General features: G+C 36.3%; 3 protein-coding genes across 5 annotated transcripts; 1 reads left to right on the top strand and 2 right to left on the bottom strand.

Annotated features, from left to right (window-relative positions):
* Window positions 1-1,930: 1,930 nt before the first annotated feature.
* LOC310736659 (protein eva-1 homolog C) lies at window positions 1,931-10,303 on the bottom strand. Of its 3 annotated transcripts, none has more exons than XM_083560385.1 (8): window positions 8,312-10,303; window positions 6,297-6,499; window positions 6,035-6,158; window positions 5,790-5,942; window positions 5,469-5,612; window positions 5,298-5,369; window positions 3,418-3,498; window positions 1,931-3,165 (listed from the first exon to the last, which is right to left on the bottom strand). In XM_083560385.1, exons 1-8 carry the CDS (start codon window positions 8,502-8,504, stop codon window positions 2,774-2,776), a joined length of 1,362 nt encoding a protein of 453 aa, XP_083416511.1. In that variant the 5' UTR covers window positions 8,505-10,303; the 3' UTR covers window positions 1,931-2,773. The 3 variants fall into 3 exon arrangements, with proteins under 3 accessions (XP_083416511.1, XP_083416512.1, XP_083416513.1); XM_083560386.1 differs by having other exon boundaries at window positions 3,478-3,498; XM_083560387.1 differs by lacking the exon at window positions 3,418-3,498.
* A 129-nt stretch (window positions 10,304-10,432) lies between these two features.
* clic2 (chloride intracellular channel 2) lies at window positions 10,433-15,932 on the top strand. The gene is made up of 6 exons (XM_083560468.1): window positions 10,433-10,888; window positions 12,118-12,227; window positions 12,723-12,848; window positions 13,097-13,197; window positions 14,601-14,782; window positions 14,890-15,932. The coding sequence occupies exons 1-6, from the start codon at window positions 10,841-10,843 to the stop codon at window positions 15,049-15,051; spliced, it is 729 nt and encodes a 242-aa protein (XP_083416594.1). The 5' UTR covers window positions 10,433-10,840; the 3' UTR covers window positions 15,052-15,932.
* urp1 (urotensin-related peptide 1) lies at window positions 15,381-18,108 on the bottom strand (the record flags this gene model as incomplete). The annotated part of the gene is made up of 5 exons (XM_083561765.1): window positions 15,381-16,303; window positions 16,960-17,065; window positions 17,158-17,198; window positions 17,286-17,414; window positions 17,931-18,108. 5 exons carry the CDS (start codon window positions 18,106-18,108, stop codon window positions 16,272-16,274), a joined length of 486 nt encoding a protein of 161 aa, XP_083417891.1. The 3' UTR covers window positions 15,381-16,271.
* Between the last annotated feature and the right edge of the window lie 16 nt (window positions 18,109-18,124).

The following is an 18,124-nucleotide window of genomic DNA, read 5'->3' as shown; positions in this document are numbered from 1 at the left end:
ATCAGTGGGCAGTCTGTTTTTCCAAAGATCTTTTGTGGAAAGGTGGAAAATTCGCAGAAGTTCAGCCATCATTGCAACACTCCTATGATCTGGGTTTGATTTTAGAGTGGCCAGACAGATCCTGATAAATGGTCTGCATAGTCATCGAACCTTAATCCTAAATCAGATGAAATACTTTGTCATGTCTAAGAGCAGTTCAACATGACCAAGGTCTGGTGACTGGGCACCCATTCCATTATTAATTAAACATTCCAGCTAATTTTTTGCATTCTAAATAACTCTTACAGTGCCTGGACATCTGCTTATTGTCTTCTTGTATGGTGAAGTCGGTTTATATAAACCACAATCCAAATGGAACTGCATGGCACTGAAGTATAGACAGGTAGCAGTGTTGGTTAGTATTACTTACACTCTGGAATAAACATCCCCAACTTACAAAAGTTCTTCTGTTAAAGCCAAAAATGTAAAATTTTGACTCACTTGTTCACAGAACTTTCATTCACTGATGAATGCTTGTGTTTTAAGAATGCCTTAGACCAAAAAATAAAACAGTGAAATCATACTCATTGCTGAATCAGGAAGCTTTCGCAAGTTAGCATTGGACTTTAACAGGAAACATGGCAAGCACATTGCACACAACGACACTGTCACTCAACTCATCACTAATACAGAAAGTTGTAAGTCACTTTGGATAAGGGCATCTTCCAGTAAATAAATGCATATGCTAGCCAACTTCAGCTCTTCCCATTTGATAGACCAAAACTTCAGGCCGCTAACTCCCACATAACTATTTGTAACCTCCCACCTAAATATTTGAGAAAAACTATTTAAAAGAATTTGTGGGAGGTGAAGCAGTTATAAAGAGACCACAACACCCAATTTGCTACTACACTACACACAATGTAATACAGTTAGATGTATTTCTAAATGTATATATGTTTTATCAATTTAGTATTATTTTTTTAATCCTTTTTACCCACAATAATTAATTATTTTTATTTAAATTTACTAGATGGGTCCATTTCTCAAAATTTGTTTAGACAAATTCACACCATTAATGCTTTACTTCATCAGGGGTTATACAGTCCCCTCTGAAAAGAACCGGTCATGTCATTCTAATACTAACACTCATATGTTAACAGAAACTAATCTGTTTGTTCTTCACCATTAAATGTGACTAGAAATATTTAAATTTTTCATGCATTATTAAATAAAAATGCTAGCAAATTACTGTGGTATAAGAGGAATAAAGTTTTCAGGATAATATATGTAATTATTTGAGCCCTTAAGGGAGTTTTGGGGATTGAGACTAGGTTAGCTGGGTATGCTCTCCCAGCTAACCTATTTGAGGCTATAATATTGCAGTTGTGATCAGTTTTAATCTTAATAATAATGCATTTCTGCATGGATTATGTTCAATGCGTTTTATTTCTTATATAACGGCACAGCTCTGAGATTATTTCAAAATTCTGATTAAAAAAGAACACGCTCAGTCATTACCATTTCTACAGTAACATCTTAATTTTAGGGTTTTGTCGTTTAATAAACTGTGTTCTATATAGTAATAAAAAAAACAGTTTTGATTTTGTTTTAGGGGGGAGTGGTGGCTCCAGCGTTTAAGGCGCTGGGTTGCCGATCGGAAGGTCTGGGGTTCAAGCCCCGGTATCGCCAAGCTGCCACTCTTGGGCCCTTGAGCAAGGCCCTTAACCCTCTATGCTCCAGGGGTCCCTTACGAGGGAAATATCAAGGTCCGTGACGACGGAGTGACGTGGGGCCGCCTTCCCGTGGGCTCACCACCTGCAGGAGGGACCGTAAGGGACGGTGCTGTGAGGATTGGGCAGCAGTCGAAGGCGGGGGGCCTGCTTAGACTGCTGCCCCCGCGACCCGAATTACGGATAAGCGGGAGAAAATGAATGAATGAATGAATGAGTTTTGATTTTGAATTTGGTTTGAATTTTATTACCTGCTTTTTGTCTTAAAAACTTAAAAACAAGAGAAGGAGTTGGAAAGGAGAAAGGAGTGTTTACCAGGTGTTTCACAACCAAATATGACAATAAACAGTTAGATCATTATGGTATTAAATATATTACAACTTTTAATTGTTGGTACACTGCATTTGTATTAGAGGAGTAAAACATTTTAGGACATACTGTGATTGGCAATTGTGGTATATGTTATTATGGCAGAAGAGCATAAACTGTCCTGTGTCCTGCTTTGAGCAACTGTAGAAATACACTTTCTTCTTTTTGTGTCATTAGTACACACTACTGGTCTTACATAAATAACAAAAGCCTCCCTCTAGTGGTCATTTGTTATTGTCAGAAATGAAAATTGCATGCTAAATCAAAAATAAATAAGAAAGCTTTTTGAGAAAAACAGAACAAAACAAATCACTGGCCTCTTAAAGGGTTTTGTGCTTTCAAAAATGTCCTTTCATTCTTTAATTTACCATCAAAACATTCGCATCACAAAAATTCTCACAAATTAACAAATCAACAAGTTATAGAAGTACATCTAGGAGTATAAGTATATAATTTTCAATATTAGACACACAACTGCCACTGTACTGTAGTATATTTACTGTAGTATACAAGCTGTTTATTATATAACAATTATAATTTTGCAAGTCTTTTGGCTTTTTGCATGTATAATGATATAATTTTAATCCTGGTAAATGATACAGATTGTTAAGGTAAACAAGTTCTCTGCAATTCAAGAAATAATCAATACATATAAACTTCTCATTGTTTTCGGGTCACAGCTCTGTTCATTTCTAAGTTTCGGCAGAGAAGAGCTTGGTCTTATGGATGGCATAAGGGCTGGAATTGCAGTGTGGCCAAATATCTCCGTTTGGCACCTCTGCCTTATCCCTGCCCTCGTCTCTTGGCTGCTCCATGACCACTGACATGAACATCTCCGGATTGAACAGCTGAGCTCCACGATAAGGTTGAGTAAGGCGAGGAAAGGAAGAGTCCACCGAGATATTGTCATCGTTGATCAGCCCATGGCGTAATCTGCGTGCAGTCTTGAACTCATCCTCAAGATCGGCCATCAAATCTTTCATGTCCTTGACCAGTGTAGATTTCACACCAAACAGGCACAGCAGGAATACCAACCCAGCACATATGCCTAAGACGAAATATAGAGCCACTGTCTCTGGAACCCCTTATAACATTAAAAAATAGAGACAGAGTGATTTGTCCATCAGAAACAAATAATGGGGTCAGTTAATTATAAATAATGCATATGCATTTTTATATAAAATCAAATTATTGTTGACATCATTAGTATAGAGTAAGGCCATTGCTGACTGCTGGGGTCAGTAAGAAGGAAAAAAGCAATTATATTAAAAAAATAGTTTCTATTAAAATGATTCGTTTTTAGATGCATGCATAGAGTCCAGATTAGCTAACCTACCCTGGATCTGGAAATAGATTTCCAAAGTGTTGGTGAAAATGTTTTGTGGTTTGTACACACCTGGGCCAGTGTACCAGCCACCTGCAGAAGGGGAAAGCAGCCTCAGCAGTCAGCAGGACCAGGCATTACATTATACTGTACAACCACTAGAACAGGGGTCACCAGGTAGCCCGCAAGGACCACATGAGTAGCCCGCGGGCCTTTTCTAAAAATAGCTGTTTCCTACATTGTTAAATCATTTTTGATCATTTTTGTGAGAAATCATTAACATGATCAGTGTCTCCACATAGATAAATATAACTAATTATTAATAATAACATATAATAAAAGGTAAATTGAGCAAATATGTTATTTCAAATCAAACTGAAAACTATGTGTATCCAACTGGTAACCCTTCACATTAATCGGTACCCAAGAAGTAGCTCTCAGTTTCAAAAAGGTTGGTGACCCCTGCGCTAAAATATACACCTCATTAGCTTTGCTGTCAGAAATGATCTTTTGGTCATGTGCAGTAATAGATTTTGTTAAGTCTGTGTTTTGATAGGATTTAGTCTCCTTTTTAACATGCATTTATCTTCAGTAAGCAGCCTATCCTGGGAACGCTGGGCACACACACTCACTCACTCACTCACTCACACACACTCATTTATCCACACAAAAATCAAGTATACAGACAATGTACACATCACACTTAACTGATATCTACTGTTTCTGCTGCTTTTAAAAAGCATATACAGTAAGGAAAATAAGTATTTGAACACCCTGCTATTTTGCAAGTTCTCCCACTTAGAAATCATGGAGGGGTCTGAAATTGTAATCGTAGGTGCATGTCCACTGTGAGAGACATAATCTAAAAAAAAAATCCAGAAATCACAATGTATGATTTTTAAACTATTTATTTGTATTATATCATACAAATAAATAGTTTAAAAAATCATACATTGTGATTTCTGGATTTTTTTTTTAGATTATGTCTCTCACAGTGGACATGCACCTACGATTACAATTTCAAACCATGAAGCTGAAAAAACACTAATTTTACTGCTCAAAATGATTGTAAGATATATAATATCTATATATATTTAGTTATCTTTTAACCCATTTTTGGTGACAGTATCTCACATCCTGATAAGAGTTCCCTGGCTGCATTTAGCAAAAAAGAGACTGTGGCCAACTAGCATCCATACTAAAGGAATTAGGACTATAAGTACATTCAGTCAAATTTTAACATTGGAAATCTGGGTAATAAATATGTATTGCAAACGAGACCTCAAAATATATTTTAAATATCACTGAAAAGAAAAAGAAATTCAGCTTCATATAATTTGCAAACTTATTTTTAAGGTGTTGCAGACTTGTGGAATAGTTCTCATTCGTTAAGGGTTCACATCGTAATGTATGACGGGGTAAATTATTTTATATGACATAAGTAAAAAGTTTCCACAGAAGTCATTATTCAAAACCAAAAAAATGTTGATGATGATGACGATGATGATGATGATAATGAAATTTCTGAAGCATTTCAGTGATTAAATATCAGGACAGTGGACAGCTGTAGTTGACTGGAATAGGGAAAAGTTGTAAAATGTTGTCTGTAGGTAAAATTAATGGTAATGTAATTTTTATGCCATTTTGAATTTTGTCTATATTAATCTTTTTTTGCTTTACTTTACAGCAGGACACACATGGCACACCAATCATAAATTCAGCCAAACATACTTATGCCCTGCTATGCTGGTGATATTTTGTAAGTTTTATTATTTTTATTATTATTATTAGGTTTATTATTTTCACTGGATAACTGCCCATTATTAGACTCAAATACAGCAGTAAAATCGTTCAATTTACATCATGTTCTTATAATTTTTTTCACATCTTACCATGTGTATAATCAGAGATTCTGAAAGGATCAGTGCCTCCACGTTCCATGTCTTCCAGCAAATACTTAGGAACTGAATTGACAATAACAAGGCACAGGCAACTCTTAGTAGCCATCGGGTCATTTCTCACTATTTTTTTCCTCACTTGTCGTTGTATGTCCTGTAACTCACCACATGTAAAAGATACCCGTAGATTTTTGCTGGTGCCGGGGAAGCAGGGGTCACCAAAGTTCTGAACACTGGCCAACACAGTGCAGTTTGTTCTGCCATGACATTTCCTTGATACCCTTCTCAAGGCAGATGGAGACAAGCATTCTGAAAGGAAAATTACAGGTCACAGAGAATATATAACAGATTACAGTGTTTTGTTTGCTTGGATTTTGGGTATGGTTTGCTTTAACTTATTAAATATTGTAGATTTAATGCAGCATAGGCTTTTATATAACATTTGTACACTAGATGGCACAACTGAGTCATTGCTCAGTCTCATACCGATGTCAGGTTTCCCATGAGCTTCTTGAGGGCATGCAGGAGTGTCATGCTCCAGGTGGCCAAATGTGGCAGAGTAGATGGCCAGCACAGTGTCGTTCTTACAGCTGAGCCTCAGTCTCTCGTTCTCACATGCAGTCCGCAAACGATGATGTGCTTTGAACAGGAAGGACGAAGTTTTGAATGTTATAGTAAGGCGTTGTTAAATGTGTGTGTTTGTGTGTGTGTATGTGTGTGAGGGCTCTAACCAGGCCGACACTTGTAGGAAACCAGGATGTACTTGCGAGTTTCAGGGCAGGGATCTTGTCCAAACATTGGACTTGCTACAGGAATCTGACATCCTCTCCGATCCTGGCATTCGGACACCACTTTCTACTCACATATACAAACAAGACCAAACATTCAGAAGCCGTTCAGAATTTAACTTCACAACAGATATTAAAATAAAATTTTTTTTTTTTTTTTTTTTTTACATTATTTTTCAAATTTTACATATTTCCAGTATCATACCTGTGTGACAATGGTGGACATGCATTCTGTGCTTTCCTCTGTGACATTTGCATTTATGTTGGGGCACAGGTGCTGACTTGGGACTCGTCGTCCATAGAATGCGGACAAAATAGCCACTGAGGTTTTGGAGGGACACCTGATGGTAAGCGTTTCTCCCTCACAAGCATGGGCGGTTTGGTTCCTCAACACCGTGTGAAGGAAATCTTTCAATGGAGAAAAAGTATAATGGCTTTAGGTACTATTTGTGTTGCTTGTGCAATACTAAACAAACAACCTGCACATTAAACACGAGCAAGGTGTTGCTAAGCACTGCATGCTTAATCTGAAAGGCTATCGTGATGCCAACCATGTCATTGAAACAGTGAAAGTGGCCTGCTTTCAAAGCTTATCATCTTGGGTGTGGTGCATAACTATAATATGAAATCATTAACAGCACTGCCCTTATCCAGAATTTTGTTCATTGAAATGAATAAATAAAACCTGTATTTTTTTCACCTTAAAATAAATAGGCTGTGCATAACACCTTCAAATTATATTCAGTAAATGGAATTTGAATAGCGAGCATCACATGCAGTTGTAGATATTTATAAAAGTCCAAAATAAATAAATAAATATACTGAATCTTCATTATCTTCACTATCTGCCATATCATGATCAGTATCTGTAGCTAATTCTAGGAAAACTAGGTATGAAGCTGAAAACCCCGCATGACACCATAGTCAATGAAAGCACACTTTACATTCACCATAGCTAAATTGGTGTAGACAATGTGTCTAAACATGTGGTTTTGGAGGTGTAGAGGAGACTGAAGAATGTTGAGGTAACACACACAGATATAAAAAAACGTAAAATGGTACAGAGAAAGTAACCGAATATCAGGATGAAAATAGGAACCCTGGACCAGCAACAGTGTCCAGTGGTCCATCATTGTGCCTTTATTAATTTATTATATAAGGTAAGAAAGATTATTACATTTCAGCAACTCTCCATCATTCTTTTGTTTTACAAAATGGCCTTTCATAAATGTGTTTGTACAAATTAATGCTATATTACAGGGAGCAATTACATGGATGATTGCATCATCATCTTTATATGTTTTGAAGAATAGGTTATAAAGGGTTTAAGAATATTAAAAACTATGTTCTTTTCTGACCCAGATAAAGTAAACAATGCACCAACCAGGCATAACATTATAACATTATACTGTAATATCATAACAGGTGAAGTAAATAACACTCATTTTCTCTTCATCACGGCACCTGTTAGTGGGTGGAATATATTGGGCAGCAAGTAAACATTTTATCCTCAAAGTTGATGTGTTCGAAGCAGGAAAAATGGGCAAGTGTAAACTGCAGCTCTTGTGTGATGTTCCCAGTCTGCAGTGGTCAGTATCTATCAAAAGTGGTCCAAAGAAGGAACAGTGGTGAACCGGCGACAGGGTCATGGGCATCAAAGGCTCATTGATGGGGAGTGAAGGCTGACACGTGTGGGCCGATCCAGTCCGATGAAATTGCTGAAGAAGTTAATGCTGTTAATGCTTGATGGGTCAGGACTGTTTTGCCAGACAAAAGGGGAACAACACAGTATCAGGCTGTTGGTCATAATGTTATGCCTGATTGGTGTATATTAAGTGCATCTGAGAAATGTTCACAACCAATATTTATGTTTTATGATTTCTAACCATATAATTAAACAAATGTTTATATATATATATATCTGTCTCTCTATCTTTCTCACTAAGCTCGCAAACAAACACACACACACACACACACACACACACACACACACACACACAAACAGGGGTGAAGAGCCTTTTGGCTAACAAACTTCAGAAACTAATGCCACTTTTTACTTGGAAAACAATCTCAGTAACCCTGACAGTCACCTCTTTAAAGCTGACACTGCACAACTAACCTGTGCAGGATGTGGGGAAAAAATAAATCATTTAACAAATATTCTTCTCAGGAAGTGTCTGTTTGCTTGCCTATTGCAGATTCTTTGAAAGAAAAACTTACCAGAGAAATCTGGAGCAGACCAGGCATGGCGCATTATAAGAGGCAGCAAAAAGCAGAGAAAACACCAGGACAAGCTGCATGGACGGGACATAATGCAAGAGTCACATAATGGTCTGGTTTTAACTCTACGAGGTGGCTGGTTTGTTCGTTGCACTCTGAATTCTGACCAGGAGCAACCACTCAATGATGCCATTGTACCAAGGGAAAAACAGGATTCTTTTCACAGGCACTGTGAGACAGCCGATGGCTGTGGCTGGCACACTTTGGAGTGTGTGTCATTTTATTGACATGGAGCAGGTTGACAGTCTGAAGACGTAGCTTGTATTGTTAGTGAGTCAAAGAGAGTTATTTTTTTCTGTAACAGTAGTGGAGAATTGTTTTACAAAGCAGGTAGATGTGAGTGCTGCATCAGGTCTTATAAAATGCTATGTTTTTTATCAGTGATAGTATGTGCTGGGCAGCACAAAGGAGTTGTAGAAGACACAAATGCATTTCAAAGTGTGTGCTGCTTTTTCAGAAGAAGAAGAAGAAAAAGCCTTGGTCACATAAATTACAGTTAAATTACAGTACAGTGAAATTAATTTTACTGTACTGTAAGTAAAAAGAAAGAAAGAAAAAGCCCAAAGATCACACCAAGTGTCAGCTTCGGGCAGAGAGGATTAAGGGCCTTGCTCAAGGGCCTAACACTGGCAGCTTTGGGAGTGCTGGAGTGCGATCCTCTGACCTTGTGTTCAGTAACACATAGTCTTAACTTCACAGAGTCCATAATTACTGAATACTCCTTCCTCCTTTGCGTGAAGGAGAGCAGTGTAAAAAAGAAAAGCTATACTCCCGCTCACATTTCTGACCTCTGTAATGTTTGTGTAATGCTGAGTATGCTGACAGCAGGAATCCAATGTCCCATTTCTTAAAAGCGGACATCAGGAGCTCCATGGAAACATTACTGTTGGTCTTTAAATTTCACAAAAGTAGTTGGTTTTGATTTTTACTGCCACAGCAAGTTTGCAGCACTGATTTTAAATCAACACAGATCTAATACTCATATAGTGCAATATGAGTAAGAGTAGGGGATCCACTGTGCTAAGGGTAAACTCTGCCTTATCCTGCTTCCTGTGCTGGCCTGACTGTGGCCTTGTTTCATTTCCTGGATTTGTTAAATAATTTCCATTTTAAATTTTGTTTTGCAATCTTACATTGCATACTGGAAGTCCCCCCCACACACACCCCCCCACACCCTCATGTATGATGAATATTCTCAGAAAAGAGAACTTAGAACGCTTGCTTTCTATTTGGTTATTGTGTATATTCTTGTGTTTTGGCAGTGTTTGCTATTTCAAGGGTATTTTGTTGCCCACTGGGACTGTTTCTATAACAGTTGTGAAATCCCCACAGTTAGACAACGAATCCCCACCTATAAAGCAGAAATGAAACCCCTTATAATCTTTAGAGCATGTCTGTCTGTTGTGCATGGAGTTGGGCAACAAGTGAAACTAAATTGTAAGGTAGGGAAATATAATTTCTTTAGCACATTCCACAAACATTAAATGATTTATACAGTATTTATACAGATTTATACAGTATCCATGGTAACAGGCAACAAACATTTACAACTTTACTGTAGCTTAAAGTAAGCATTGAATCATAAACCTCAGACCTCATCAGTGACTCAGTGCTTCCCTTTATATATATCTAGATGCTCCTACTTTTTTTTTCCTCAACATTTTTTCAACATTGATCCCAACAGACACTCACATGCACCACTCCCACTCCCAGCTCAATCACACTCTGCATGACTCATAGCTGAGGTCAGAGCATGCTCACGTCCAAGAGATTCAGAAGAAGTTTCTGGAAGTCATGGAGCACTAATACAAACTTGTAAAAACAAAATCTGAATTCTGAATACATTTAAAAAATGACCCCTACAAATGCTAGAGTTCTGTTGTGAATTGAATTTATATATAGAATATTGACTATTCAAAAATCAGTGTTTTTACTATAAATAAAGACTCTTTTTTAACATCTCACAACTTTAAAAGTTGTATTTCTTTTTCCATCAGCATTAATTAAACTCGGTAAAAGAGAATGCAGCATTGTAGTTGGACATAGTGGAAGCTTTGTTTTGGGAGTCACAGGCACTGAGAGTAGTGTTTCTCTCTGAGAAATAGCACACATGTTAAGTGTTGATGGCTTTAGGAAATGGAATGTAAGACCAATCTATACTCATTGACATTTCACTTTGTTAATTAACAGCTGTGCAATGAAATGTAAGCTATTTTTAAACACTCCATCTACTTGCCCACTAGTTTATATAAGTCAGTGCCACACCCACCAACTTCCCTCCCCCTCAGACTTAAAGTGCTGGAGGAACAGATCCCTGACCAGCCAGCTAACTTTCAACTAACTCCTGCACTCACTTATATCCGTTTGTGTGTGTGTGTGGTGATTTTTTCCTACCTTTTGGCCACAGGTAATTTTTAGGATCACTGTTGAATCGTTTTTGGGCTACAAGCTTTCAGAGTGTGGAAAATAATGGCAGTACAACAGGATAAAGAACCAAGCATTGAGCTCTTCATAAAGGTTAGTGCTTTCTACTTTCACTAATATTAGTCACATACATTTTTCAAGAGTTATTGTATGGTTAGAATATTTCAAATCGCTCACTCTATTTTTATTGTATATTTATACATTTATTTTAATTTAAATTATATTGACAAGATTGGGCATCATTATGACACATTCTATTAACCTGAAATCAGCATAAATGTATACATATATGAACAAAAAAAGGTTAATGTGACTAGAAAAATATCACAAATTTATGCGAGCAAGACAATACTGGTTTTACTAAAAATAACAATACAATAAATACAATTACAATAAAATGTAATTTTATAGCATCGAATGACAGACTGCAGCTGATATTTGTTCAATTTTTATCAGTGATCTCTGTAAAAAGAGGCAAAGATCCTCATTATGTTCTTTCTGAATTGAAAGGGTACTGTGATGTCGTTATGTCGTCGTAGTCATGCCTGGTGTGTAACTGTCCTCTTATACGCTGCTCATTATCACAACATGCACACCTCAAGAGACGAGGGGGTTGACATCTTATCACGGAACACACACACACACTCAGGGAAACTCTGGAAATCCCAGACCCCCTTTTGAGGCCCACACTGACAGAGATGCACATGCATGTGCGTATACACATAAATATTATAATTTGCCTATTATATGGTAGCATTGGTCAGTAAACCAAATTACCAAATTTCAGAGGATTAGTAAAATTGAAATGTATTTCTTGTAAACATCCCAACATTCCTGAACTACAGGTTTGTGTCTATTGCTTTTGGTGCCAGTGTGCTTTGAGTGATTACCGTAAGTGCTTACCGTACTTTGGATTAGAAAGAAAAAGCATTAGCACCAAAACACAAAAAGACAGCTTTCACTTTTTATCTTTCTGTCTTTAAGGACCTATTTTTTAAACGTTTTGTCTGGAACATAGACTGAGGTATATGTCAGAAATAGACATTAACTACGATTAGAAGGATAAGTATTTGTAATTAAGGATATGAATATGCAATTAATAACTTAGCTACATGTCCTTTGTCCTTGGCAAGTTAAACATGTGTTTATATGTATACATATACACCGGATATATATCACACAGACACACACACACACACACACACACACACACACACACACACACACACACACACACACACACACACACACACACACACACAAATGTCACCCTGCATGTCCGGCTCAGTTATTAAACATAGATTTGCCCTGTGTGTCTCCAGGCAGGCCATGATGGAGAGAATGTGGGGAATTGTCCTTTCTGTCAGAGTCTCTTCATGGTGCTGTGGCTAAAAGGAGTCAAATTCACAGTTACTACAGTCGATATGAGGAAGTAAGTGCTATATAAAGACAGATTTATACATTTTGCTTGTATATTCCAAATTTATATATTGCTTTAAGGGTGCTTTGTGATATTGTCCAGTGTTGAAGGTGCTGTACAGATATAATTAAATCGAATTGAATTGCTGCACATAATCATAATAAATCAAAAATGATTTTTAGTGTTGCATACTTGGAATAATCAATTTGGGTGGGACGTGTGATATGTGTTTTTGAGTATTTGTCACATGCCTGTGTTATTTACTTTTGTTATTCCTGTTTGTGTTTATCAAATAATAGCAGTATCGTTCTGTTAGAGTCTTTTAGAGGCAGCCTCTCCCATATCCGTGTGCTTTGCTTAATAAATAACAAAACATCTAAAAGAGTAATTAATCATCACCGGGCTGATTCAGAAACAAATGATAACCAATATGCATGCCATGTGTTTACTAAGTTTATCCACACCCTATAGGCCACACACTAACAACTTCTATTTCTTACTGTACAGGAAGCCAGAGGAGCTAAAAGACTTAGCTCCAGGGACCAACCCTCCTTTCCTCCTATACAATGGTGCCCTTAAGACTGACTTTATGAAAATCGAGGAGTTTTTGGAGGCAACTCTTGCCCCTCCAAGGTATGAACAAACACTTAATTCAATCCTCTATGTTTGCAATCTCAGGCATCTAAGACTTAAATGACTTCATTAAGAACAGATATAGTATTGGATGAAAAATAATACAATATTTTAATATACCTTTTTTTTTAATATACCTCTTAAAGGCTATTTGGTACCACAAAATCCATGATTAACCTGAGCATGCTGTACAGATATATTACATAGATACACACAGACTTAACGGAATCTCTTCTGCCCCCCCTCAGATATCCTCATCTCAGCCCCCTGAATAAAGAGTCCTTTGATGTGGGCGCTAACATTTTTGCCAAGTTTTCTGCTTTCATCAAGAACAGTCCAAACAACAGAGGTAGGTTTAGTTTAACCGTCCATCCATCTGTCCATCCATTCATTCATCCATCCATCCATCCATCTATCTATCTATCTATCTATCTATCTATCTATCTATCTATCTATCTATCTATCTATCTATCTATCTATCTATCTATCTATCTATCTATCTATCTATCTATCATCATCTTTTATTATATCTTATAATAAGATATCTTATAATTATAGACAGCACTATAAAAATGAAACTTGGATATATTTTAGAGTAGTCAATGTGCAGCTTGTATAGCAGTATAGATTTACTGTCATTACAGCCATTATTGTTAAAATAGCTGGCAACCTAAGTGAGTACACCGTAACAGCTGTACGTCATGTAACCATGCAAAGCCACATGTCCTATTCATCATGTTCATGTTTTTGTCTGCTTGACAGGACCATATAAATTAATGTATCTTGTTTTAGAGCAGTTCAAATTTGGTGCTTTGAGTACAATTCTCTCATACTGACCACTTGATGTTCAACATAGCACCTCATGGCAAATAACCCTCTGAGGATTTGAGAATTAGAATTGTTGCTCTTCACAAATATGGCTTAGGCTATAAAAAGTTCGGTAACACCATTAAACTGAGTTACAATACAGTGGCGAAGCCCGCAGACAGTTTGCTGAAGACAACTGGTCCAAGAGCATAAATGTCCTGCGGTTTGATGAGACTAAGATAAACTTGTTCGGCTCAGATGGTGTTCAGCTTGTGTGGCAACGCAATGGTGAGGAATGGTCTATTTTGACAATAATGGCTGTATGTTGAGTTATTTTAAGTAGATCTGTACTGCTCTTCAAACTGCACACTGACTACTCTAAATTATTACAATTTCTATAGAATTGTCCTTATAGTAATAATATACATACATATAATAATTATCAAGTATGTTTTAAAAACTATTTTATTAGGACTTCCCATACATAAATTAATGCACATGCAAATCACATTACACACAAAAAAAAAAATTGTGAGCAACAGTTCTGTAGGCTGATTAGAGCATTCTGAGGAGAGTGATCTGTACTAACCAATTTAACCACTCTTTAAAACTTTGGTCAGCAAAGCAGCATCTCACGCCTTACAATTTGTTGTACATTGAGGAGGATAGACTACAACAGCAGAAACCCTGTTAAGATTAAATTCCTATTAGCCAAGTACAGAAATGTGAGGCTATAGTAGGCCCAGACTCATCCAAACGGCAGTTGAAGATCAGATTATGATGTCTGATGTAAACATGAACTGAAACTCCTCACCTGTACCTGCATGATATGCAACACTGTGCTGCTGCCACGTGATTGGCTGATTGGAGATATATATACTGTTAGACAATTAAATGAGACTTTAAATGTACAAACAGATATATTTATTAATTCTTTGTCCACAGTACAAGAGGAGGCTTTGCTAAGGGAGTTTAAACGCCTTGACAATTATCTAAATACACCAATGCCAGAGGAGATAGACCACAACTCCACTGAAGACATTTCTGTCTCCACAAGGAAATATCTTGACGGCAACCGCCTGACGCTGGCAGATTGCAACTTGCTGCCAAAATTACATGTGATCAAGGTAAAACACATAAGTTGAAGTGAAAGTAAAAGAAAATCATATGACTAGGATTTAGTTTCAACATTAACATTTGGTATATTATGTTTTAATTTTCTCTACATTTAAAGGTTGCTGCCAAGAAGTACTGTAACTTTGAGATCCCGGCTCATTTCACTGCCGTGCTTCGATACTTGCAGAATGCCTATGAGAGAGAGGAGTTCAGCCAGACGTGTCCAGCCAACATTGAGATTGAGAAAGCCTATCTGAGTGTTGCTAGCAAGAGGTCATAGATCTCCATCTAAGAAGGCATCAACCCTGAACATGAAGGAAGACATTAAGCCTGAATTGTAAATAGCTTTAAATTAAATAATTTCAGTGTCAGGTTCAGTTTAAAATACTGAATTCAGAGAAGTTGTTATAATAAATGTAAATGTTTGTTAGGGTTCAGAATTGTACTGCCTTGCCATTTAATGGTTTTAGCCCATAAACCTAAATAATAATGATAAGATAATAATAAAAGATTCTGATCATTAGTAACTGGACATTTAATTTAATGATAAATCATATCTGAATCAATTGTCATATTGGCATGTTATATATGTATTTTTTAAAAATAGGAATCACTGAATAATAGTTTCATAATTCTGGATAATCCTTGCATATTCCGCTTTTCTAGCCTGTTATGTGGACCATACGTGCAATTTAATGTATCAAATGTGATTTGCTTTGTCCATAGTGTAAATATGTATTTTACACAGAAAAACATTCTTCAAATTGTTTTTACATTATTCTTTTCTTGTTTTCGGTTGTTGTTTTAGGGGAATCTTTAAAGATATTATTTAAAGCCCTACAAGAAAATAGTATCTCCAAAATGAAAGCTGCATTTGTTAACCATACAATAGAAGCTTGAGGAACATTTTCCCCTAATATTTATCCTCTATAATATACTACAACAAAGCCTACTAACAAAGTTATTTTTTTAATCAGCTTAAACTGATTCTTCATTTTATGCTGATAGTTCATGTGTTCTGCATTAATCTACACAATGAGAAACTGTAGTACAAAAAAGGTTACATTTAGATCAAACACAGTACTGTTACTTAAGCAACAAGTCAAATTTTATTTCATGTCACAATTTAATTAAAAATAAAATCCATTTCATTCATATCAACAACATTGTGCACATCTGTTTGTACTTTTCTGTGGTCATAAACATGCATATCATAGAATGAAGACGTATTGCTGAATGAAGAATACAGAGGTGATTCAGTTCGGTGGACCAAATGCTCGTAACATGTACAGGCTCAGTGTTGGCATCTTCAAAGCTCCACTTTTTCTACCTAACTGTTTTACAGAGATTAGCTGTATTCATGTTGTTTGAAAATATATCCATGTTTAAGTTAATGCACTGTAGTTAAATTAATATACACATTGTTAAATGGCTGCTGGATTGATGTTTATGGGTGAGAACCCTTCTGATGTCTGATCCTCTGTAATTCCCAAGCGACTCCTAGTTTGTTACACAGTACTTCCAGAAACAGGCTGTCAGGGAAAGATAAAGACAAAGACAAAAAACACCCTCATTGTTCGGTGTTTCTAGCACTGTGAAAAGATATTGCTTTAAAGAGAATTACTGTATTACTGAAACTGAAATACTGTACAAGGTTTTTAAAATATGGTAACCCAAGCACACCAGTCATAAAACAATCACATTGCATAAGAAATTACAATTTAAACATGCAATTTAAACATGCAAGTGTTAATTTAAACATGCAACTATAATGTGGCTGGATTTGTCTAGATTCCCTATAAATGTAGTCAGAAGAAACACACTGATGTGAAACTTCTTAAAAAAAAATCTATATGACAATGAGAATTGTTACAAAGTGTTGAGCATGCTTATTATAAAAAGAGTCTTAAACTAAAATATTCAATCATGCTATAGAATGGTTCGCTGCTAATCCCATGCAATATGTTGTTAATGTTTTATTATCCTGACACATACAGATGTGAGTTTTCGTACTGCACACTATCATTAATTTTCATTCTACAGTCTAACCACTGCATAAACATGCTTTTTTATTGTGTACATCTACATTATAAATAAAAACTGTAAAAGCCTGATTGTGATTTCATCTAAAGCTAATAATGGTTTGTAAATACAAATCATCCAGCTGTTTCACAAAGCCAAGTCTCACCTCTCTTGTTGGGTTTGGGTAAGTTCTGCTCAGATCGAAGAAAGCCTTGAGAGCGCAGGTTATCTGCTGCTGCTAACTTCATGACTACTTCTTTCAAATTATCCACCTGAGAAATCATTTTCATTGATGTTACACAATCAGTAAAAAAATAGTTTGAAAGGAAAACAAATGTGGTGCAAAACATCATAATGTTCTTACCATGTGGTTCATTTTATCCTTCTGGACATTTTCTTTCGCTTCTGAAACATGCAAAACCAGATTTGAATATGGTAAAATGTGAAAACTGATTCAGCTGATTTACACCTAAAATGTTCACATTCTCTCACCCTTAGACCAAGAGTCTCTGTCTCTTTCCTGATGAATCAAAATGGGAAGGATGGTTTTAATGTCTCTTTGTGGACTCAGCTCATTACTCTGTCCGTCCTCTATCTCTGTCACCAATTTCTGAAGGAGGTCTGGTACAATACCAAAGCTTGGTGTTAATGCATTAGATAATGTTGGCGTAAGTTCACATTACAACCAACTGTGTAAATAATTTTGCCGAACGCATAGCCATAGACTCATAAACAATGATTAGGAATGCAATTGGATACTGACCCTATTTAATTTAAATAATAAGGTCTCAGGTTAAACATAAGTATTTCTTAGTATTTATTGTAGCATTTTTGTTTTTTTTATAGACTAAATAATGTATCTTGTTTCATCTGACACAAAATTAAACATAATGTGAACTTATAAGAATCCAACAGCTACTGACTTGCATAAAGAATGTTATCTTATAATATTTATCTCTTTTTATAAAAATCTCAAAGACAGTAAATAAGCAAATCAGCACTGATTTTTTATAACACTAGTGTTATAAAAAATAATATACAGTGCAGTCGCATACAGTAAAATCTTTTATTTTATAGTATGTAAATAACATCTCAAGAGCAAAGCCTGCGAAATCGTTTGAAACCAGCTGACCTTACCTTCATGTGGTGTAAGTGCCGCATCTGAGTATAAAGGTAACACATTAACTGCTGGGAAAATCATGGCCAAAATGTAGAGCAGTGCCACAGACAGCATGCTGGCAGAATCTTGGAGCTCTTGGCGTCTTTGCTTTCTGTCTGTGGAAAAGAACTTTGGTTTTATATCTTCCAGGGCCATCTATCCTGCATGGATC

The sequence above is a fragment of the Silurus aristotelis genome (genome assembly GCF_946808225.1).
Source record: "Silurus aristotelis genome assembly, chromosome: 14".
Lineage (NCBI taxonomy): Eukaryota > Metazoa > Chordata > Actinopteri > Siluriformes > Siluridae > Silurus > Silurus aristotelis.
The sequence above is the reverse complement of the archived record's forward strand: the minus strand, read 5'-3'. Positions and strand labels throughout refer to the sequence as shown.